This window comes from Dysidea avara, chromosome 5, assembly GCF_963678975.1.
Source record: "Dysidea avara chromosome 5, odDysAvar1.4, whole genome shotgun sequence".
Taxonomy (NCBI): domain Eukaryota; kingdom Metazoa; phylum Porifera; class Demospongiae; order Dictyoceratida; family Dysideidae; genus Dysidea; species Dysidea avara.
Genome location: NC_089276.1, coordinates 29,186,081 through 29,209,987, shown reverse-complemented (window position 1 = coordinate 29,209,987; position 23,907 = coordinate 29,186,081). Strand labels below are relative to the sequence as shown.

At 36.5% G+C, this 23,907-nt stretch overlaps 1 protein-coding gene across 1 annotated transcript in view; it reads left to right on the top strand.

Moving 5' to 3' along the window:
- LOC136255850 (fibrillin-1-like) overlaps positions 1-23,907 on the top strand; it is a 69,639-nt gene that overhangs the window by 26,572 nt on the left and 19,160 nt on the right. The window contains exons 16-46 of the mRNA XM_066048737.1: positions 2,975-3,091; positions 4,332-4,454; positions 5,399-5,518; positions 5,792-5,902; positions 5,968-6,078; positions 6,153-6,272; positions 6,586-6,699; positions 6,991-7,113; positions 11,533-11,655; positions 11,742-11,858; positions 11,919-12,044; positions 12,102-12,221; positions 12,336-12,455; positions 12,514-12,624; positions 14,283-14,405; positions 14,726-14,839; positions 16,612-16,734; positions 16,926-17,048; positions 17,388-17,504; positions 17,566-17,688; positions 17,738-17,854; positions 19,882-20,004; positions 21,636-21,749; positions 21,863-21,982; positions 22,069-22,182; positions 22,236-22,358; positions 22,411-22,530; positions 23,237-23,359; positions 23,422-23,535; positions 23,588-23,707; positions 23,766-23,879. Coding sequence (XP_065904809.1) covers positions 2,975-3,091; positions 4,332-4,454; positions 5,399-5,518; positions 5,792-5,902; positions 5,968-6,078; positions 6,153-6,272; positions 6,586-6,699; positions 6,991-7,113; positions 11,533-11,655; positions 11,742-11,858; positions 11,919-12,044; positions 12,102-12,221; positions 12,336-12,455; positions 12,514-12,624; positions 14,283-14,405; positions 14,726-14,839; positions 16,612-16,734; positions 16,926-17,048; positions 17,388-17,504; positions 17,566-17,688; positions 17,738-17,854; positions 19,882-20,004; positions 21,636-21,749; positions 21,863-21,982; positions 22,069-22,182; positions 22,236-22,358; positions 22,411-22,530; positions 23,237-23,359; positions 23,422-23,535; positions 23,588-23,707; positions 23,766-23,879 — 3,681 coding nt within the window. The remainder of the gene's footprint in view (positions 1-2,974; positions 3,092-4,331; positions 4,455-5,398; positions 5,519-5,791; positions 5,903-5,967; positions 6,079-6,152; positions 6,273-6,585; positions 6,700-6,990; positions 7,114-11,532; positions 11,656-11,741; positions 11,859-11,918; positions 12,045-12,101; positions 12,222-12,335; positions 12,456-12,513; positions 12,625-14,282; positions 14,406-14,725; positions 14,840-16,611; positions 16,735-16,925; positions 17,049-17,387; positions 17,505-17,565; positions 17,689-17,737; positions 17,855-19,881; positions 20,005-21,635; positions 21,750-21,862; positions 21,983-22,068; positions 22,183-22,235; positions 22,359-22,410; positions 22,531-23,236; positions 23,360-23,421; positions 23,536-23,587; positions 23,708-23,765; positions 23,880-23,907) is intronic.

Sequence of the window (23,907 nt, the reverse complement as noted above, 5' to 3'; positions counted from 1 at the left end):
TGTATAAGATGTCAAGTATTATTTTAGCAACAAATTACTTAAGGTGTAGGTCTGTGCCAATTATGCCAGCATAAGTTGTGGCAAAGTAAGTTAGTTAAAGCATTGGTAGCATGATAGGCACAGTGGACAAAGGAGGAAACTTTTTTTGAACAGTTTTCATAAAACAGATTGAGATACTTAAAACAGTCACATAATGTAAATCCACACAAATACAGCCAAGCTGTGAAAAAAATGGAGCGGCCTTAAAAAGCTTGGGTGAAAAAAACTTGTGAAATCAAAGGTGGCAGCCAAGAAATGGCATGGTGTTAATGCTAATAAAATTTTAGCATTAACTCCATTGCAGCCATTTCTTGGTTGCCACCTTTAATTTCACAACTTTTTCACCCAGGCTTTTAAGGCCACACCATTTTTTCACAGCTTGACTGTTATTGTGTGGATTTCACTTCTCTTTGTTGCAGACACGATAATAATTATTGAACACAGACATATAAATATATTGCATTGCATGATGTAATGATAATATTATTGTAATACTCTAATAGAGTGCACATTTTTTGAAGACTTCTAATAGAACATGCATATAATGTTCTAGAATAATCTAGTAACTTCTATTGGTAGATCTATGAAATCAGAAACATTTGATTATAAGCAGATTTAATACTAGAAATTTTATTTATAAAGTAGAAATTAAGTGAAGTGATCAGCCAAGGTAGCAGTGTTTCAATGGTTAAGGATACAGGTGTTAGGCATAGAGGTCCCTGGTTCGAACTCTGTAAAGTTTTTTTCTCGACATTTTTTGTATATACACCTTTTTTACCCCATGGTAACTGCTCTATTAGAGTATCTCGATCCCACGACTTTACACTTGTTTGATTTTTGCTTTATAACTTTGTTGCTGTAACTCTATTGCTATTCAAACTATCAAAAGGCACTGGTATGATGATCAGCCTATCTACACACCAATTTCCAAGTTATTCCTATACTCGGTTTACCCTATAGTCATGACAGAAGTTCGATCTTTTTTACATGAATAAATGCTCATAGGATATTCCTCAGTTTCACAGCACACCTGGTACATGAATCCACCATTACACGCTCTACATTTGTGCCAAAGATCAAGGCAATTGGGTTACATGTTTGCGTTTTATAGTAATTTTTGCAAAGTGTGCGAAAATAAATCGAAGCCCCATAACCCCCCTGTACAGCATAAGAAGAAAAATGAAGAAATTAAAATGAAACTTTAAACACCCATATCACGTAAATGGCTGTTGCCAATTTAATCAAATTTGCTGTGTGGCCTACCCTACCTGGCAGAGAGCTATAATGCAAAAATGATATGCTTTGGAGAAGGGACCATGGAGCTATGCACACGTGAAAAAAGCTGTTTTCTTTCTTACTGTAATATACTCACGGTGTGGTTAGCCGGCTTTCTTGGTCGCATGTTACACTACCGTGTGTCTTGATTATCATATTTTTAATAGATTTTTTCTTGGGAACAGCGCTAGCAATTGGAGAATTGGAGATTGAGATGCTTTAATAGAACAGTCATTGCATATTAAGATAATAGAACATTCAAAGATAGTTTGGTGCCTTAATAAAACAGTCAATTTAAGTTTTAAAGAGCATAGTCAGGGCATAACAGAGCACTAGGAACACAATTTAGTATAAAGAATAGTGCTTTTGGAGGATTGCTTAATTCATTTAGCCTCTATAACCACCAATAATGTCATATGGCATCCTCATGCTACAAATCCAACGGCAATGGAGATTTAGACATGTCATAGCATTCTTTATGTGTTAACTAACCTATCCACCTATCCTGAAATAAGCGTTCCCCTAAAGACATGGGAACATGGGTAACTGGATCCTTCACTCACTATTGTGCGTAACATTACATAATCTCCTGTTCATCCATGACATGTTATCAGTATATTAAAGAGATTTTCAAAATGATAGCCATGTTGCTAGAGTAAGAGGTAAGTTAAAGTTTGTAATACAAGTTTTCGTCAGATGCATTTTAGCCCATATGTATATTTGCACATGTGTAGTTGTAAAAAAGCACCTAAAAACCAGCCTTAACTTGTGTTGCTTCAATTATAAGCAGGCTAACAGTACTTATTGTATTGTAAGAAACGTAACAATTCATAGTAGAACTCGTTCACAAAGCTGACATCCCATTTTTTTGCGATTTGTGGTTTTATAACATTCTTGTGGTTGCTTTTGTGCAAACAATAGTAACATAATAAAATTATTTAAACAATAGCAAACAATTTTATAATATATAGTATTTCATGCTTTAGATTCTGAGATATGGTGGCTTACGTAACTATATAGAGGGGTCAGTTGGCAGTGAAAGGGTTTAAGTGTATGAGTATATGTGACTCTACATCATGCACTATTAAATGCAAATCCAGCTTAGGGTGTTCCCATGTAAAGCATATAACTACCATGGTAAGAATGTATAGACTATATGTGTGGTCTATTTGTTCAACAAAAAATAATCAATTTGCTTTGGTCAGCGGCATGCCCAAGATTTGACGGTGAATAACTATGCAACCCATACAAAATAGGTAGCAAATGCGGCTTAAGCTATAACTTGCCACAAACACTACAGACTGGGGTCTTCTTTCCAGCTACTATTCTATACAGGTAGAGGAATCTATCAATCTGGAAGAAGTACTGGGAAGTGATCTATTTTCTGAGATTCACATTTTTGTATGTACATTTATCACAGTCGTTCACCGTCGTGACATATTAAAACGCGGTAAAATATTACGTGTTTTTAGAATGTTTTTGGCAGTGCATATAGTCTATTGTGTCCCCAAAGGGGATGTATATATACGGATATGTTTGCAGTACAATAAACCAATTGTTCTTGCTTGGTTTTCTATATTCCATTATAGATTGTACATGGAGTATTTTATGTACTTCAAATTTCACAACATAATTATAATTATTATTTCTGAACTTTTAGACATTAATGAGTGTGAAGTGGGCAGACCATGTCATCAAGGGTGTACCAACACTATTGGCAGTTACCAATGTACTTGTGACACTGGATATCAACTGGATAACAATCAATTTTGCAATGGTCAGTAAACACTTATGTGTATAGTGTTTGTGACCTACATCAATTATGTATTATGTGGCCTGCTTCTTATAATGTGTTTTAGTACAAACTATTATTTTTATATAAAATAGTTGTTTTATAAAATAATATTCACTTGTATATATGTAATAGTTCCATAGGCACTAGTGCTTTGAATAATATATACGCACAAGCTTGAAGGTTGCCTATATGCATGAGCTCAGAGTGTGAGAGTGTATATATCAGGCAAAGCACTCTTGCCCATGGTATAACTACAGTATTATGTATCATAGCATTACTATACATGTATGTGTGTTTATCTTCATCACTTGTACATACCTTTAAAGTTATTACTCCACTTGCTTATCTTACCTACGTATGTAACTTTAGGTTGTGTATACTATAGTCTTTTAACATTAATCAAATTCCAGTGCGTGGGAGTGTTAAAGTGTTGGATGATAACTACCACACAACTAGACAGAGCACTGTGCAACAAGTTATTTAACACCCAATTATCACCCTGTGGTGGAGCCACTCAGACTATGTAGTTCATGACATCATAACAAATGTTAATGGTATTGTTTACCAGTGGAGCAAATAGCCAAATACATGTATGGAAATATTATTACAGGAAGCTCACCATTACAGTACTTGCACTTGCAAATCTTACAGTAAATAGTTTATCCTTTACACAGTAACACTATGCCAATGTAATGGTTTAGTAAACAATGTGAAGAAAAACAATCTGTGTCAATATTCACTCCTGCAGTTAGTCTTAGCAGTCACTATGGTGAAAAACTAACTTCTTTAGATAAACTCTGGTTTCACCGTTCTATCTTGGACTAATACTTACCAGTCTACTAATCATTGCATGCCACTCCACAACCTCAAAGCAAAAGCAAACCTGGAAACTGCTGCTTTGTAAAATTGTCCATTGCTACTTTATAGCTTGTAACTTTAATATATAACCGTAAACTCCCATGCACTGGGATTTAAAATAGTTATAGTCAGATGATATTATTGTTATTACACTCATCCTTGGCTCCCGCCTTGGACTTGTATAATAAACTCTTGCAAGAGATATATCATATATTGAGAACCTTTTGGATTTGACATTAAGAGGTCCAGTCACTGGTTTTTGTTCTACATTCAGTTTGATTTGTGACCCTGAATTAAGGGTCCCAAGTGGAGCTGCACTTGTGATGATACGTAACAACGAAGAAATTTTGTCACATATCTATAGATATTGATGAGTGTGCAGCATCAACATCTCCATGTCAACATAGATGCACTAACAATCCAGGAAGTTTTGAATGTTCTTGCAATGTTGGATATACATTAAACAATGATCGACAAACCTGTCAAGGTATGTATATTCAATTTGTGTATGTGCATGCATGCATGTGTGTGTGTGTGTGTGTGTGTGTGTGTGTGTGTGTGTGTGTGTGTGTGTGTGTTGATTATGTAATAGGACCAATGATATGATCAGCCACAAGTTGTAGCCCCCAACTGCATGAAGCTTGGGGGAAATACCTGGGGGATTGCCAACTTTGAAGCCACAAGATTTCTAAGGCCATCCTAACAATCCTAATGAAACCTTGCGCTATCACACCCCATATTGGAATGAAAAAGCTTGGAATGGACTTGAGTCTACCACACGAACTCCCTCTAGGTTGACCGTATCAGGCGAGCTTCAACAAGGGGATGGGGGTGGAGGGGAGGGAAAGACATTGTCTAACAAATGAAAGAAGAATGAAATAGGCTAAATTATGGGGCTCAAAACTGGCTAAAATGAAAGGAAATTTATAGCACAGGTCTATATTCAACACCACAAGACTGTAAAGCCACATGCTGTATAGCCATCTCCAGGTTGGCTAGAGCTCCGATAAGCAAGCCAATGAGGCCCCTGATTGTTCATCCAGCTTGCCACTGGAAGCAGCTAGCAAAGATGACCATTCAAATCTATGCAGTGAAATTACATAGTGTATTCATGTAGCTTTGCTTTCATGATAAAAAATCAAACCTGCTTTCTTGGACAATAGGAGTGACTTTCCAAGATTCAGTTGCAAATATGTATTGTTTCTGCAAACAATGTGTATCAATTTAGTGTCTACTTTTAGTGACTATAAACTGTATTACTTACAGTGTAAGCATGAATTTCCATTAAGACTTCATTATAATCCCTGATGTATCAAATTGTGTTTAGTTGTGATACTTTTTATAGTCAATAGTCACCATGTTGACACTTCATGATTACACTGTTTAGCACTCTTATACTTTATACTACATTTCCGTGTAATTCCTGTACAGATATTAATGAGTGTACAACAACACAACCATGTGGACAGAGATGTACCAACACTCAAGGAAGTTTTGTGTGTTCATGTGATAATGGATACAGGCTGGATAACAACGGACTAAATTGTTTGGGTATGTGCTCTGAGCTCATGGCTCAATTGTGCTTTCTAAAATTCGACTTGAGCTTGTACCATGGTGGAAGATTTGCAAGCTACTGTTACATATTACAGTGAATCTATCTGTCCTGGGTTGAATTTTCAAAGCAAATAACTGCCTTAGACACATCACTCAATGATTCAATAGGAGATTTTTACAATGGCCAGTTTAGACAGATAACCTGATTAGACAGTTTTCACTGTATATGAATGTAGATGATTATTAATAGTTGACCATTTTCACATGCAGATGTTGATGAGTGTGTGTCACATCCATGTCAACACACTTGTACTAATACTATTGGAAGTTATCAGTGTTCTTGTCACACTGGGTTTGCTCTAAGTGGTACCAGGTGTATTGGTAAGTGTAGTGTCATAATTTATAATGTACGTGATAACCATAGACACTAACTTTGCTACTTCTAGACATCAATGAGTGCAATAGCAACCCATGTGGACAGATTTGTACCAACACCATAGGCAGCTATCAGTGTAGCTGTCATTCAGGATATACACAGAGTGGGAATGGTTGTCAAGGTACGTATCCATATGAAGTAATGCAATAATCATGGATATACTGTGACTTGAGTAACGCGTGATTTATAATGTAGATATCAATGAGTGCTTATTAAGGCCACCTCCATGTCAACATAACTGTGTTAACACTGACGGCAGCTATAGATGCTCTTGTAGAGATGGATATCACTTGAATGCTGATGGAACTTGTATTGGTATAATTTTTGTGTACATACTGTACCATACTGTTGCTATACAGGTTAATTTGCATAGCATTTATAGATAAGCACATTTACTTTTGTGGAGGATAACCGTACATATAGTGAATTTGAAATTGGTGAAGTCATAATTTATTTTGTGGTTGAAATACCTGTATTGAAGTTAAAAAATGTTGCTTTATTTTTCAGAAATAAGCTACATGCATGCATGGTAGAGTTTAGATGCAAATGAAGTTGTATTTTGTGTATGCATAATTAACATGTGCTCTGAAATCCTCTTCTGTAATTTGCTACTTTGCTATCCATTTAGATATTGATGAATGTGCCAGTAATCCTTGTCATCATCACTGTACCAACACAGTGGGTAGCTATTACTGTAGTTGTAGAAGTGGTTATGAACTGGCAGCTAATACATTTTGTGAAGGTTAGTATTTGTTCAAGGTAAAAATGTGGTGTTGCTAGGAAAAGGTGTTGTGCATATTCTAACTCTAGTTATCCAATTACTTCCCAAAGACATAGTTAAGTGATCAGCTCCTATCTACTAAATACCACTCCCACTATATATCAACTTTGGTTAAGCATTTTATCTAATAGCAGATCTATATTATATATTTAATCCATACTATGATTTGTGTTATGTAGCTCTAATTTTTATTCATGACCTTTTGTGATTACAATCTCTGTACCCTTATTTATTTATTACTATTGTTTTCAGATATCAATGAATGTGTAGCAACGCCATCTCCATGTCAACAAGAGTGCACTAACTATCCAGGTAGTTATGAGTGCTACTGTAGGGATGGATATATACTTGCTAGCAACAACCGATTTTGCAATGGTATGTTCCCTGTTCATCCATTATATTTGTGGGTATGTACATTAGGGCTGTACTGATACTACATTTTACATCCAATACCGACATCAAATATTTATTGTCAATTTCCGATACAGGTTTTCTAATAAACCGATATTATTTACAATTCAAAGTCAAACAGATATGCATTACAGCATAATAGAGTGTGTAGCGTCATCACTAAAGCTATGTTAAATTACCACAATTCATATGCTTTCCAACAGCGTAATCCTTTTATTTGTTGGTACTTATGACTGTTCACAAAAGATTTTTATCCAAACTTGTCTGTTGTTGTCAGTGAAAATCACAGAAAAACTATCAACCACCAAAAAAAACAAAAAAGTGGTGCAACAGAAACTTGATTTGAACCCAGGTCAATTCATGCTAGTTAAGAACTTCACCATTTGACAACTACAGTAAGTCACTTTGGGCAGTGAGGCACTTTTCATGGTATGTACAGTATACTACTTTTAATAGTGCATATAACTCAAGTGAAATATCTGTGTTGTAGACTTGCAATTGACCAATCCTGATACTCATAATATCAGTACTGATGCCGATATAATATAAATAATATATCAGTATCAGTACAGCCCTAATGTGCATAATTTCTCTCTCTCTCATGCATGTATGCATCCACACACACACACACATGCACGCACGCACACACGCATACTTACAAAATTATGGGTATATAACTAATAAGATGGTTATGAGAAAGTATTTCCTGGCATGGACTGTAGTCTGTAGGGCAGGAGAGGAATAGACTAAGACAACACAATAATGCAACTATGTACATCTGCATAAATTATAGACATGAATTTCATAGGTATATATATTATGCATGAGACAATTATTTCAAAGTAATTAGGCCTATTACTACTGCAAATATATCCCAGTGCATGGAGTGTCGAAGTGCTACACTGGGTGATAACTACCATACAGCTAGACAAAGCGGCTCTGTTACTGTGCAACAAGTTAGTTATCACCCAGTGATAACTAACTTACTACCTTGTGGTTGAGCCATTCAGACTGGTTCGTGACATAACAACTGTGTGCAAATAGTCAAATATAGAACTTTTACAAAATAACATGCCAGTACAATGCAAGTCATGCAACAAAATGGTTACTGTAAGTTCTCTAAATATTCGGCCCCTCTAATTATTCGGCACCCTAATTACAATAGGGAAATAATTCCTCTAAAAAAATTTGGCAAGTATGCCACGTTCAGCAGTAAGTTTGCACCTTCATGATGTCAGATACTAGTAGTGAAGCTAGCTTTTTATCTCTTTGTGAATCCGAGGATGAGCATGATAAAACTAGTGACAAGCGACTCACTGTCGGGTGGCGAAATTGAAGATTGTACTATAACGAATGTTGGACCACGCCAACTAAACCATAGTGACAGCAGTGCGGATTCAGATATTGAACGTATTGGGGTTGAGTTACCAAAGCCACCTAGCCCTAAAAGGCAACGCAAGACCATACTGGATTACTTTCCTAAAGAAACCACACCCGGTTTGTCCCAGCGTGAATATCCGGAATTTCTTCGGAGGTATGAGCCAACGGATGTACCATGTCGATCTACCCATAGAAGCAAAAGTAACTCACGGAAAAAGCTGTCTCCAAATGATCTCGCTAGTGCTTCACGTCAAGACAGTATTTCAAGCTCTCCCCACTGTGGTGAAGAAAAGCATGGGTCATAAAAAACATACAGCCTCAGTCAAAAAATAAAAATTGTACAATATGCTCGTAAATATTCAGAGTATGCTGCTAGCATGCGCTATAAAGTAGCCCGATCAACTATCTATGGATGGAAAGATGTCGATAAAATTCCTGCTGCTGTTGCAAAAGCTAAAAGGAAGTTTCCATCCTCCAGAAAAGGGAAGCATTTGAAGAAAGGTGCTGGTAGACCCATGACGTATTCCAAAGAAATTGATGAAAATTTGCTAGCTTGGGTATTAAAGCAAAGAGACCTTCACTTACCAGTTCGAAGATTGGAGTTAAAGCTCAAAGCTAAAGCATTAATCTGTCCAACTTACCCAAATTTTAAAGCCTCTAATGGTTGGGTAGAGAAGTTTATGTGCCGTCACTCTTTGTCTCTAAGGTTAGAATGCCAATTCCCAATCTCTGTGTTGTGTGATTTGAAATTATGGTGTTAAATCATGTCATTGTTTTATCCTATAGGGCAAAGACCAGCATACAACAGAAATTGCCTGCACAGCTTGAAAAACAGCTGGAGAGCTTTGTGAAGCAAGTGAAAGAGTTGCAGTTTTTCTCCAGAACTAATCATCAACATGGATGAGACTCCGTTATATTTTGACATGCCTGTGTCTCACACTATTCGTAAAAAGGGAGAAAGACAAATCAGAGTCAAGTCAACTGGTGCAGAAAAAAGACGTTTTACAGTCGTATTATCTTGTACTGCATCAGGAAAATGCTTCCTCCAATGATTATCTTTAAAGGGAAAAGAGCACTGAAGAAATTGCATGTTCCAAAAGGAGCTGTCGTTATGGTTCAGAAAAAGGCATGGAATGATGCACCATTGACTAAAGTGTGGATCAAGAGAATATTGACTAAATACACTCAGAAGACATGCTTTGCTTGTCTGGGATACATTTTCAGGTCACATGACTGAGGATGTATCAGAATTACTGTCCAGAAACAATGTGACATCAGCAGTTATTCCAGGTGGGTGTACTAGTAAGGTGCAACCACTGGATGTTTGCTTGAACAAGCCATTCAAAGGCTTGTTTCAGAACAAGTGGATGGATTATATGCAGCAAGCCATATCTCAAAATGAAGCAAGTTGCATAAAGCCCGCAAATAAACAACAAGTTGTAGATTGGGTTGTTCAGTCCAGTGACAGTCTTGGTTCAAAAGAAGAAGTTGTCAAAAAGTCTTTCTTAGTGTGCGGAATATCAAATGCTTTAGATGGCTCATAAAATAGTTTGATTTGTTGTAGCAAAGAGCTTCCAGATATATGCGCATTGCTTATGGAGTTACAGTTGATGATGACAGTGCATCAGAGAGTGATGATCCTTTCAACAGTTGTGATCATAGTGAAAGAGAGTCAGATAGTGATGATCCTTTTAACAGTAGTGATCGTAGTAGCAGCGGATCGGAGAGTGACAACACTACTTAACTATTTCTATATACTACCTATAGTCTTATAATCATGCTTACCTAGAAGTGAATTTGTAATGATATGCTTACTTAACTTTGTGTAAATCAGTACATTTCAAGTATAAAGTTTACCATACACCTTTGGCTGTTTGAGTTTACAAATATACAGTGTACAATGATATTATGGAAGTACACTAATAGTTGGTAGGTCTAGTTCTTCCAAAGCTCGTCGTAGTATCTGTACATTTCTGGGTGCCCCGAAAACTGCAACGCACCAGGGATCTCTATACTGCCGACCTCCCTACGTATCTTCGCGATCCAGTTACTTCACCAGTTATCTTGCCATCATGTCTTGTAGAATAATGACTAATCCTGGAAATTTCAGAAGGAATGTGGCCTACAATTACTCCAGGATCGTCCACCCTATATACACCCATTGCATGGTGATCATGTCCGTTGCCAGGCTGATGTAGCACTAAAAAATCTTCTCCAACTGATGGGTCCCACACAGCTCTATACACATGATACCCTCTGACCGTAGTACTACTGAACGTTCAATACTGCTGGCATTATCTTGCTACCCTGCTAGCTACTAATGTAGCAAAAGCTTCTAATTATTTTGACGCGATTCTTTTCTGACGCTGTATTACTCTAATTATTGATAGAAATTCGGCAAGACGAGAATATTTGGTTTCACAATATGCCGAATATTTAGAGAACTTAAAGTAATAACCTTTTACAGTGACGCTATACTAATGCAATGTTTAAAACAAGCATAAAGAATTGAACAGTCTGTGTTGATTTTCGCTACTGTGATCAGTCCCAGCAGTCACAACAGGAGTAGAACCAACTTCTTTAGATAAACTCTGACTTCATTGTTCTATCTCAGACTAAAACTCACCACTTCCCAGTATTTTTAGCCCTTGCGCACCATGTGATGCCACTCCACAAACCCCAAAATAAATTCCAATCTTACTTGGAGTCCTGGACACTGTTACTTCATAAAATCATCCATTGCTACTTAATAGCCTGGTGTCTCTCTGCACAATTCGGATGAAATATTGAGTACACCAACAGGAACTCAAACAGGAACTTACTTTAATATCCATAAACTCCCACACACTGGGATTTAAAATAGTTATATCCTGTACACTTAAATGATACCATTGTTATTACACTCGTCCTTGGCTCCACCTCTGATTTGTGTACTAACAGTGATATCACCGTTGTAACGGGATAATAACTATAACTTATACATCTGAACTGTATAATTTACAGATATCAATGAGTGTACTGAAAATACCTCCACTTGTCATCAAGTCTGTACTAACACTGATGGAAGTTATGAATGCTCTTGTAATACTGGATATAGACTGGATAGCAACAGAATATCTTGTGTAGGTATGTGCCTTACGTTGTCATTGTAAATTGCTGTGTTGAATTTAAAACATTGTTAGCATGTAACTTATTGTACTTGTCACCAATAGATATCAATGAATGTGAAAGTGGCAATTTGTGTGGTGACCACACCTGTGTTAACACTATGGGGAGCTATCAGTGCAGTTGTAATGCAGGATATGTGCCAAATGACAATGATTGTGTTGGTTAGTAGAAAACATCTATAGGTACTTATATGTGCATGTCTAATGGAATATCATTTCCAGATATCAACGAATGTAATGGTACACCAAGTCCATGTCAAGATATCTGTACTAACATGCCTGGGTCATATGAATGCTCTTGTAGTGATAGCACTCAAGTTGTAACAGAAGATGGTGGATTTTGTGGTGGTAATGTGGAATTTTTACAACCCTATTGTGGTGTTTCAGTCTTGTTATTATATATAGATCGTAATGAATGTCTTGAAACACCTGGACTGTGTCAATACAGATGCCATAATGTACGCACTGGCTACTTCTGTTCATGTCCTGTGGGATTTGATCTGGTGAATGGACGCAATTGCAACGGTAATGAGAATAGAATTTTTAATATGTTTAAAAGTAGTACTACAAAATAGTGTAATATTTAGCTGCTATATGTCCTATTTTATGTATATGTACTGCACGTATCATCTGTTGCAGATACTAATGAATGTCTTGAATCATCTCCGTGTGATCACATGTGTACAAATACTAATGGAAGTTTTGAGTGTTCCTGTAGAAATGGCTATGAATTGATAAGTGATGGGCTTACTTGTGAAGGTGCATATACATCCATATTTATGTTGTATTGCTGTCATGAAAAAATTTCTGTATTTAGATATTAATGAATGCCATAATATCCCATGCCATCACAACTGTAACAACACAGCAGGAAGCTATGTGTGTAGTTGTAATACAGGTTATGTGATGAGTGGAAGTGTGTGTACTGGTAAGTTGTTTCTTTTATTATTGTATGTATGTATGCATGACACTTGTGCTTAACAATGAAATGTACTAAAGGCAAAAGTCCTGATAATAACTGCCATGATGCAGGACAAAAAAATTTACAATAACTGGTCCATTCCCTATTGAACAATGGATGTAGCTAATAGGTGACTGCATGTCACCAGGGTTTAAGAATTTTTATCAACTTCAAATGTAGTTACTTGTATAATCATGCCAAAGTACATCTTAATGGTAGGACATCTCCAATGTTTCTATAACAATTTAAATACTTTCTGTTCAGATACCTTTTCTGAAGCCTTCAGACACTTCTGTTTAATCCAACATGCAGCTTTTGCAAGAGCCGAGCAACATATAGTACAACTACCACTATTCACAGTTAATAGTAACTTTTATATCATAATTATCACAGTATTACTAGCATCAAAGCCACTCAACCTCATATATACAGCACATGAATAATTCAATTAGCTACACACCACATATTTGCTTTTCTTGTGGTAAAAATTGTTATGTGTTACAGTTGTAATCTTTGTTGTGCATGTTCTACTGGACTTTCACAGTTTCCTGAACTTCAACACCATGTTTGCTTCTGTTACCTATGTTCAGGGGTGTCAGAGTAAAAGTAAAAGTGGTAAGTCTCAGTCTGGGGGAATGCCCCCAGGAAATTTTTAAAATTGCACATTGAATTTTACAGATGCCATTTTGAGGCATTCTTGGGCTGTAGTACTGTGTGCAAGGTGCTAGTTAGCCAGCTACCTAACGGGTGTTCAATTGTAAAACTGCAAAAAATTTCTCCATAATACTGTTTAACTCTTAACCTTATCATTTGAGTCCATTAATAAACAATAAGGAATGTATCCAAAGCAGCTACAAAGAGAAATAAAACCAAAGCTAGGTCCTACCTAAGGGTAATTATTTTAGAGGCGCTTACTATGGACAAGGTCGACACGAAGCTGTTCCCTGAGCTGTTATGAGTGAACAACAGGTTAGATAAGTGTTGTTCCTGTCAATTGTTGACATTAAATTAATGCCAAGTATTGCATGTTAGCTACTTTTATTTTTTCAAGTTTAATAATTTTTTTTTGTTTCAGTCAAAAAGTGGTGAGGCTCTGACCTCACTGGTCGCACCTACTCTGACTCCCTTGCCAATGTTTTTGATTGAGCAAAGATATGCATGATAGCCCAATAGCATACTATTGTTATCACTTGCTATCACGATAATCTCAACTGTATCTCACAAGGGGGTGACACACAGGCACTCACTGTAGGTATATCTATAACCACGGTCAAAGTCTATGTCTAAGGCCAAGGCCACCAAAATTGTGCCAAGTCAACGATCAAGGGTAAAAATTTCCAACTCATAATCAAAAAGTACTGAAATATCATCGCTAAGTCACAGGTCAAAGATCGAAAAAGGCTGTTAGTCACAAATCAAAGGGAAATTTTGGCCAGTCAAGACTTTGACTGTTGTCATAGATGTATACCTACAACTTGTGCCTACGTGACACCCCCTTGTCTCAGCTCTAGTCATTACTTTATCATAAATGCACTTACATTCGAATGCATGTAAGTGCTTGTTAATAGTTCCCATCCACACATTTTAATCTTTTCTATATTGCAATCTATGTCATCTATGTTCAGATATTGATGAGTGTGCAGCCTCACAACCACCATGTGAACAAACCTGTACTAACACTGATGGTAGTTATGAGTGTTCATGTTTGGTTGGATTTGCACTAAATAATGATGGACAATCTTGTAGAGGTATGTGAAATGCCATTAAAATATTTGCCATAATAAGCTGTTGGTTTTTATTAATGTTAGTCTGTATGTACAGTGGAACTTCTCTTAACAAACTCCCCTAATTAATGACACAATAGAAACATTTCCATAACAAGGACAAAAATTTTGGTTTTAGCAGGTCTGGTTAATGCATTTTGTTACCTCTGAAAGAGGAAAACGTCTATAGTACAACAAAATGTGGCAGAAAATTCTGGGTCCCAAACTGTTCGTAATAGAGAGGTTCCACTGTACTATATATCTAATATACTGTGCATATTTAACATTCACTTGTTTATGTACAGACATTGATGAGTGTGTTAGCAACCCTTGTCATCATAATTGTACCAACACTCCTGGTAGTTATCAGTGTAGCTGTGTCACCGGATATGAACTTGTTGATAGTACATTCTGTCATGGTTAGTGTAACAGCATATGCTATTTTACATAAGAGTTGTAATATATGCAAAATATTTCTTTCTGTGTTGTAGCAGCAGTATGCAATATTAGAAGTGCATCTCAGCTATACTATACTTAACAAAATTATTATATATTTAGCAGACTTTTATGGATATATCAAGACACGTGGTGTGCCGTACAGCCTAGGAAACAGGTGCTCTGCAGTGTGGGTATATTGACAGGAAGAATGAAAAAAAGCGATTTTCACACATATGTAGCTTCATGATCCCTTAACTGACTGGAACCATGCAATTTCACTGTCCATCAGTTAGGGAAGTTCACTTACTGAATTTTAAGGAAATTGTCCTAGCCATTTTCGAGATACAAGCAGCCAAAATTTCAGTTTATCTTCATTTTTTTCTTCTAGTTTTTTGCACGCTTTGCAAAATCTGCCATAAAACAAATGCATACTCCAATCAAACTGAAATTTAACACACTTAAAAAGAGGTTTTTAAAGCACCAACTTTTGGTGGAAATCCAATCAAGATTCACAGAGTTATGACTAATTATTTGAATAAATTAAGATTAAACTTCTGTCATGCCTACAGGATAAAACGCTTGGTCTGCAGTTAGATTAACCATCGTAGGAGTTCCTTTGGTTGAAAGATTAAGACCACGAAGATACAACACAAAAACCAACAGTGTGTAATAATTATGTAATCGAGTTTTGTTAATAAAAATGTTTAGGCCAATGAAACTTGATTACCAGTTTCTTGCTTCTTGCTAATTAAGGGGCGTGGCACCCATTTTTCTCTTGAGTATTCATCCCAAACAAAACAGGATGAATACTTTCAAGCGAAATGGGTGCCACACCCCTTAATTAGTAGCTATAGATAACAGAGAAGCAATAAATGATACTCAAGGAATGTGCGAAAACAACTGATTTTTACTCAGCGGGTCACATTTATTATTAGAAACATTCAGTAAGGAGAAAGTCATCCGTAAGGTGTTCAGCTTTGAACAAGGTTCTTGTAGAAGGTACAGCTACAAACAAGTCACCCTGTAGATAGTTAAACTACATTACAAGTTTACAAGTCATCATGTAGAAAGTTCAAAAATTCACCCTGTAGATACAAATCACCTCATAGAGAGATCAGCTACAATCAATTCACCACATAGTGAGTTCAGCTCCACCCTGTAGAGAATCATGTAGAGTCCAACCACAAACAAGCCACCTGTGAAAATTTCAGCTATGAACAAGTCACCCTGAAGAGAAATCAACTCACCGTGTAGAAAGTTCAGTCACAAACAAGTCACCCCAGCTACCTTACCAGTCACCCTGTAGAGAGTTACAAAGTAATATATACATACAAAAAACTGTTTAAAAATACATACATAGTCAAGTGCACATAACAAAAATTATAGTTCTTGAACTTCTTCCTGTAGTATAGACAAAGACAAGAAAAAGGAAGCTTCAAAGCTGGTCTTCTGGCCAGCTTTGGTGTATACACTTACAAAATAAAGTGATAATTAAACTAAAACTGTCAAGCTGTGAAAAAGGTGTGACCTCCCGAAAAAACCAGGGAAAAAAGATGTGAACTCAAAGGTGCCAGCCAATCGGTGATAGGCATTACCATCATTGCAGCCATTTTGTGGTCACCAGCTTTGATTTCATCTTTTATCACCCTGGATTTTTTGGGCGTCACATCTTTTTTAGAATTTGGCTGATTTGGTTTTGATACATGCATACCACATAATGTTTCTTTAATGCAATGCTATGTTCAATCCATAGATATCAATGAGTGCACAGCATCACCATCTCCATGTGACCACAACTGTACAAACACTGTGGGAAGTTATGAGTGTTACTGTACTGATGGATATAGACTGGATGTTAACAGACGAAGTTGTTATGGTATAAATGTTATTATCTTACAAAATGACTCACTGTGCATAAGCTTGCAAATAAGTGTTACAATTATGAAAAAGATTCTGTAGTGTTTGTTGTGAAGCATTATTTAAAGCTTTGTCATGGTTTACAATTTGCGTAAATATGCAATATTGTCCCATAATTTTTATTAATTCATTTACTGTATGCTGCTATAGATATTGATGAATGTTCTGAAATGAGCTCACTCTGTGAACAACAGTGTATCAACACTGTGGGAAGTTACAGATGTTCTTGCAATGATGGATACAGTCTGAACAGCAATGGACTAACTTGTGATGGTGTGTTTAGTGTATGCGTGTGTACTGTTCTTTGCTAGCTACAATGCATAAACACATGTATAAATGAGCATCTAGTGTGGTCAAATTACCATGTCCACATTTCTTAAAGGCATTCTATCTAATGCACACCCATTAATTAATTCCTTTCTTAAAAAGCAGAAAACTTGAGAGGTCTTACAATGGTTTTGGCATTTCATTTTGTTTAAAACTTTGTATGCATGCCTGCTAGAAGTTATAATATACAACCTTATAATCAGCCTTGTGGTCCTTAAGCAAATCATCTGGGCTTGTATAAGTGCCACAAATATACATAGGCGTCCTAGATACATTACTTTTTAGATATTGATGAGTGTGGAGCTAATCCTTTCCCGTGTCAGCAAATATGTACCAACACAGAAGGAAGTTACCAGTGTAGTTGTAACAGTGGATATACAGCAGATGGCAGCATGTGTATTGGTCAGTACATTAAATCATTATCAGAGTATTATAGTGTATGAAACAACATTGAATTTTGTAGACAACATAGAGTGTGATAATAATCCACCACCATGTGAAGATGTCTGTACCAACACAGTAGGGTCTTACCAATGTTCCTGTAGTGACACTTCAACATCAGTGACAGAGGACGGTCATTGTATAGGTATAGTGTAATAACTTACAGAAACTTATACACATATCTGTTACCCTAGATATCAATGAATGTCTCATACCAGAAATTTGCCAACACAATTGCACAAACATAGCTGGGGGATACTTTTGTAGTTGTCGTCATGGGTACCAGCTGGTAAATGGACACAACTGTACAGGTACTGTAATATAGTGTTGTATGTTTTATAATACAGTTACAGTACTTAACAAAAAAGCTCTCTAGTAAAGAAACTATACCATACTCATGCTATTATACCTAATTATTGAAACTTCAGTGTCACTTTCATAAAATGTTATGGTGATTTCATATCGTTGGAAATTCCATTTATGTTTTTCAATTTCAGTGCATATAAATGATTTTTGCTAGAGTGAATAACTTCACTATTAATGAGTATCTTGGCCTTGTCTTGATATTCAGGCATTTATTTTGCAACCCCATAACTCAATGGGATCATGTGATGTAATCAATACTACAGTCAGTTTTTGTTCACCTTAGCCCTTGTTTTCCTTAATAACTACTACATGTTACGTAGTCCAACTGACCAAACATTAGTAGCACTGTGAATCTCTTTAACTGCTTCTCAGAAAAGAGCTTTGATGCCATGCAACAAGAACAATTGAGTTATGAGGCTTTCAAAATATCCCATGCATTTAGTATGGAGGATTCAACATAATATGTAATGCTTTCACACCTCAGATCAAAGGAGCCGCCCGGGCTACAACTGGGCAGTGATTATATAGATGTTGACTCCAAAATCGATTGTGGGATCAGTCAGTACTCACATGATTAGGATGCATGACTTGGATTTTGCCATGAAAACCACCACTCAGACGGAGAGCGTTTTGTTATCGTCACCATCCTACAAGTTGAAAAGCATTGGGCTAAGGTGAGTACGAGTGCTATAGCTTATTCACTGATCATTTCCACACGTATTCGAATATGGAGATGCCTCCATCATGAAGCTACCACTCTGCACAGAGTAACCACTCTACAAGCAAGCTCTCCTTTATTGAACTTCATAATTTTCCTATAAACAATTCAATTAAAACATTAAACACTTGTAACCAAAATTCTCCGTGATATCTCTAGGATATGTCCGTTCATCGAAACCGAACATAACCAGAACATAACCAGAACATAACCAGAACATACTGGCTGCTGACCCATAATCAAAAATTTTAGGTATGCATATATAATACACCCAGTGGCTGCACTTGTATTGGTTTGGGTGATCGATCGCCCTGTACATTCTATCAGCCTAACAAGTGTTACATATTAGCTGTAACACGGGGTATTTGGGCTTTGCCTGATATGTATACCCTCGGGCAGTCGGGCATACATATCAGGCAAAGCCCTCATGCCCATGTTACACTATTACATAATAAGTATTACTGTATGTTAGTATTACTGTATGTTTACTACAAGAAAACATACTAGTTACATTACAAAACCATTGGGAGTAAATACACGTTCACCCCTTTAATATTATTGGGTTTTTTTGGCTCAGGCGAATATAAACTAATACACAACACCACTAAATATTATAAAAGCAGCAATTACCATTAAATAGCAATATCATGATAGCATCATTTAACCAAAATTCAGATGAGGCAAGTAATATTTATTAATACATCCTGGTTTAATGATATACCAATCCAGCCCTACATAATATAGTTTGCAAACTCCATTCTGTTAGTACTAGTAACAGCATGGGTAGCAGTGAAATTTAGGATAAATACCACGAGTGTTGTATTGGAAACGGGGATAAATTTCACGAGGCGAAGCCGAGTGAAATTTACCATTTCCAATTTACCATTTACCATACCCATGCTATTCCCAGTTAATACCATACTCGCTGCATATACGCATGCTGTCATTAGCGTTGCTATGCGTGCAATTTGCAATTTGTCACTATGTACTAAACATGCGACAATACTAATTGGTGTTAACATAAATTCTAGCCAATGAAATTGCAATTACAACTTTTTCACTGCTACCAGTGAAATACAGGATAAATTTCACTGCTACTATTGAGACTTTTGTATGGGCAGTGAAACAGGTATGGTATTACATGCTGTATCTGTTAGTTTGGCTACTGCCTTTAGACTGCTAAGTGTAAGTTTTTCTATGCTTGGAGTCCTATGACCCTCTTGTATTTCTGTAATGAATGTCTTTGTCATGTAGATATTGATGAGTGTGCAACCACACCATCTCCATGCAGACATATCTGTACTAACAATGAAGCCAGCTATAGATGTTCCTGTTATATTGGATATGAACTCAATCCTGATGGACACACGTGTGATGGTATTGATATTGTCTTGTTATGTATAAGGATTTAACTGTATTACATGGTCACTGTGTTTGTCATACCAGTGGGACATTAGATACATGCAGGAGCTTTACTTATCAATCTGCTAAATCAGTGACTCTTTTTAGTGGCAAGGTGTTATCTGCAGTAGCAATAGTATACTTGTTAATCACAGATAGATAACACTTGTGCAGTAAACAATGCAATGTTGCAATTGTTTCTACATACTGTAAGTAAAGGCCCACAGATGATATGAGTTAACCTGTATTTTGCATGGGGTATAACCACCACTTTTTTTTATTTTGGTAGTTTTACATGTTATAAAGCTATGGAAAATCCTGTAAATACATTTTTAATATCCATGCAAAAACAGCCTTTAAAAGCCTGGGTGAAAAAGTTGTGAAGATTGTGCAATGATGTTAATGTTCGAGTGAAGGGCTTAGTTTTTTCGTAGCTAATCTTGAGCAATTCCAGGATAGAAGCATGTTGAGTAAATATATGTTACCATCACAGCAAACACCCACCAAGTTCACACAATTTCCAATGGATATCACTTCTTTTGTATTTCAAATACCCCAAACTTGCCATAAACTGGTTTTGGGAAGCATTTTTGTCTTATATACAGGCACAATAATGATTATGATGATTATGGAAGACTGATAGTATTGTATTGTAGATTTAATGTGTTACTTGTTTTTGCAATAATTGAGTGCACATTTTAGAGGACTTCTAATAGAACACACATAGAATGTTCTGGAACAATTTAGATTTTCCATTGGCAGATCTAGTGTTGTGTAGATTTAAACAAGATCTATAAGGAAAAATTAAATGAGTTGAGCAACTGACAAGAGTCATTCAGGGTTTAGGAGGTAGGTATGGAGGTCCCTGGTTCGAGGTTTAGACAACTTTTTGTCAACATTTTTCATGCACTTTCATGCTGCTCAGTGACTGCTCATAGAGTATTTTTACCCCCACAATTTTTACATTTCCTTCTGTATATAACTCTCATTACAACTTTAGGCTTCCTTTCCACAAAATGTTTTAATTATGTGTGATGCTTAACCTAGTCACAAACCAATATTCACGTCATTCCCTTAGCCTACATATTTACCCTGTAAGCATGACAGAAGTGGTCTTTTTTACATAAATAATCATCCATAACTGCATGAATATTCATCAGATTTCTACCAGACTCGGTATGTGAATTTACAGCAATATTTCTTTATTGTATATTGAATTTCATGGCAATCAAATGGCATATTGGTGTTTTATACTAAAGTGTGTGAAAAGAAGAAAAATAGACCCTAAAGAAAAAAATTAAGAAAATTTATAAAGCTTAAGTTTAAGGGACTGTATTTCACGAACGCAAAATGGCATTTGGAATATGATATGCTGGGCTGGGTAACTATAATGTAAAAATTACATGCTTTTGAGGAGGGACCATGGAGCTATGCTTGCATGAAAATGCATTTTCTATTCCCCATCATATGCACATGGTGTGACTAGCCAGCTTTCTTGGCTGCATGACACACTACCATGTGTCTTATTGAGTTACACTATGTGTAGTTTTACATGCTATGTATTATCACACATAACTTTATTTTATGTAACACACATGATCTTCTAGATATTAATGAGTGTCTACTTGTGTCATCATGTGATCAGATATGTACAAACACTCGAGGAAGTTTTTTGTGTAGTTGTCGTGATGGATACCAATGGAATGGCAACATGTGTGTAGGTTAGACTAACAGACCATGTGTTTCTTATATATAAAATGTTATAATACACATTCTAGCTACCACTGTTTTCAACATGTATGAATGAATAAATATCATGTAATGATTCACACAGATATCGACGAATGTGCCACATCAAGTCCATGTGAACAAATTTGTACCAATACAATTGGCAGTTTTCGATGTTCCTGTAGAGATGGTTTTGATGAAGATGTTGATGGAATATCTTGCAACGGTAAGTGCGTGGTTAAAAGATCATGCTGCATTCAAGACCAAGATGGCTTACTTTCACTATTAAAATTTTCTGTATTATCCTTTTAGACATTGATGAATGTAGCACTGGTCACTTATGCCAGCAAAACTGCATCAATACAATAGGGAGCTACCAGTGTAGTTGTAATGGCACATATACAGCAAACGGAACAAGATGTAATGGTCAGTCAAAAGTTGTATAGTATTGCTGTTTGTTATTACATGTGCTGTTATAGATAATAATGAATGTCTTAATGTTCCAAGTCCATGTGCTGAAATTTGCACTAATACAGTTGGTTCTTATGAGTGCTCTTGTGATAGCAATAGTGAAATTGTAACTGAAGATGGCAACTGCACAGGTATTGTAAATATGGCTAGTGCTTGTTATGTACGGTTGTAATCTTGCCTCAGATCATGATGAGTGTGCTGCTAACCCTGGACTATGTGAGTACAGATGTCACAATAGAGTTGATGGATACTATTGTACTTGTGCCATTGGATATCAACTGATGGATGGGCATAATTGTGAGGGTAAGTGATTATAACCAGCAGTGATGCTAAGTATTGAAGCAATGATTTAACAATAGTTTTTCTATTTGTGACTGGATTCTGAAAAACAATCCAAATCACACATTAGAAGTTTCGAGATAAATGATTTCAAGTCAGCGTAACTTGCCAAGGATAGCAAGCACACGTATGAAATTTATACAAATGATGCATCAATCTATTACCTTTCGGACCACTTCCAGTACTTGCCCACCAAATAAGATAGAAAATCTGAGCAGTTGGACAAGCGAAGTGGTATCACGACTGCTCACAAAGGGGAGGAGGGTGGGGGTGACAGGATGGACAAGAGATAGACTTCACAATGGACTTCACAATCCATGATTGGAGTCCATGCAGACACGGAATTACAGGGCTGTGCTGGCTCCCAGCGGTTGTTATGTAGCAAAATAACAGAAAAAACATCTGGCCAACATTATCAGGCTACATCCACCAGTAAACCACTGATTCTTGCCAAGCCAGGCCCTTCACAAGGCCAGAAACCACCATTCTAGCCCTCCACACAACCCAGAAATACCGTCTGTTAAAACCAGCCTTGACTAATAAGTAGTACTGAGGGTCAAAACTAGTGTAGCTATCCACTGGTGCTGTTATTTAGATTTTTCCTGATGTGTGATTTGGATCGGTTCATGTCTTTAGTAGATTTTAATCATTGTATGTATGCTGTATGCAGATAATGATGAGTGTTTAGAGTCACCATCACCATGTGACCAAATATGTAACAATACTGAAGGAAGTTTTATATGCTCTTGTCATGATGGATATTTGCTAGCTACTGATCGGCAATCTTGTCATGGTGTGTTGTTGTGTATTTTGCGCTCAGATAATTTAATGTTTCATTGCATATTTATCTGCTAGATATCAATGAGTGTGAGAACAGGTTTCCTTGTGACCAAGTATGCACCAACACAATTGGCAGTTATGAGTGTAGCTGTACTGAAGGATATATGTTGAATGGCAGTTTATGCTATGGTCAGTGTGTCAGTTTCAGTATGATACTTATGACTATGTGTCTATCTTGCAGATATCAATGAATGTGAAGTGTTATCCCCATGTGAACATGGCTGTAACAACACTGTGGGCAGTTTTATGTGTTCTTGCAATGTAGGATATCACCTTGCTAGTGATGGTCGATCTTGTAATGGTAAGATGAATTTTATTGTACAGTGTAGTACATGTATTAAACTAATTCTGCTCTTTAGACAATGATGAATGTGCTGATGGTTTCCCATGTGAGCAAATATGCACAAACAATGTAGGAAGCTATGAGTGTAGCTGTTATGAAGGATATGTGTCAGATGGTAGTGCATGTGATGGTTAGTAGAATATTGCAATGAAATCTAG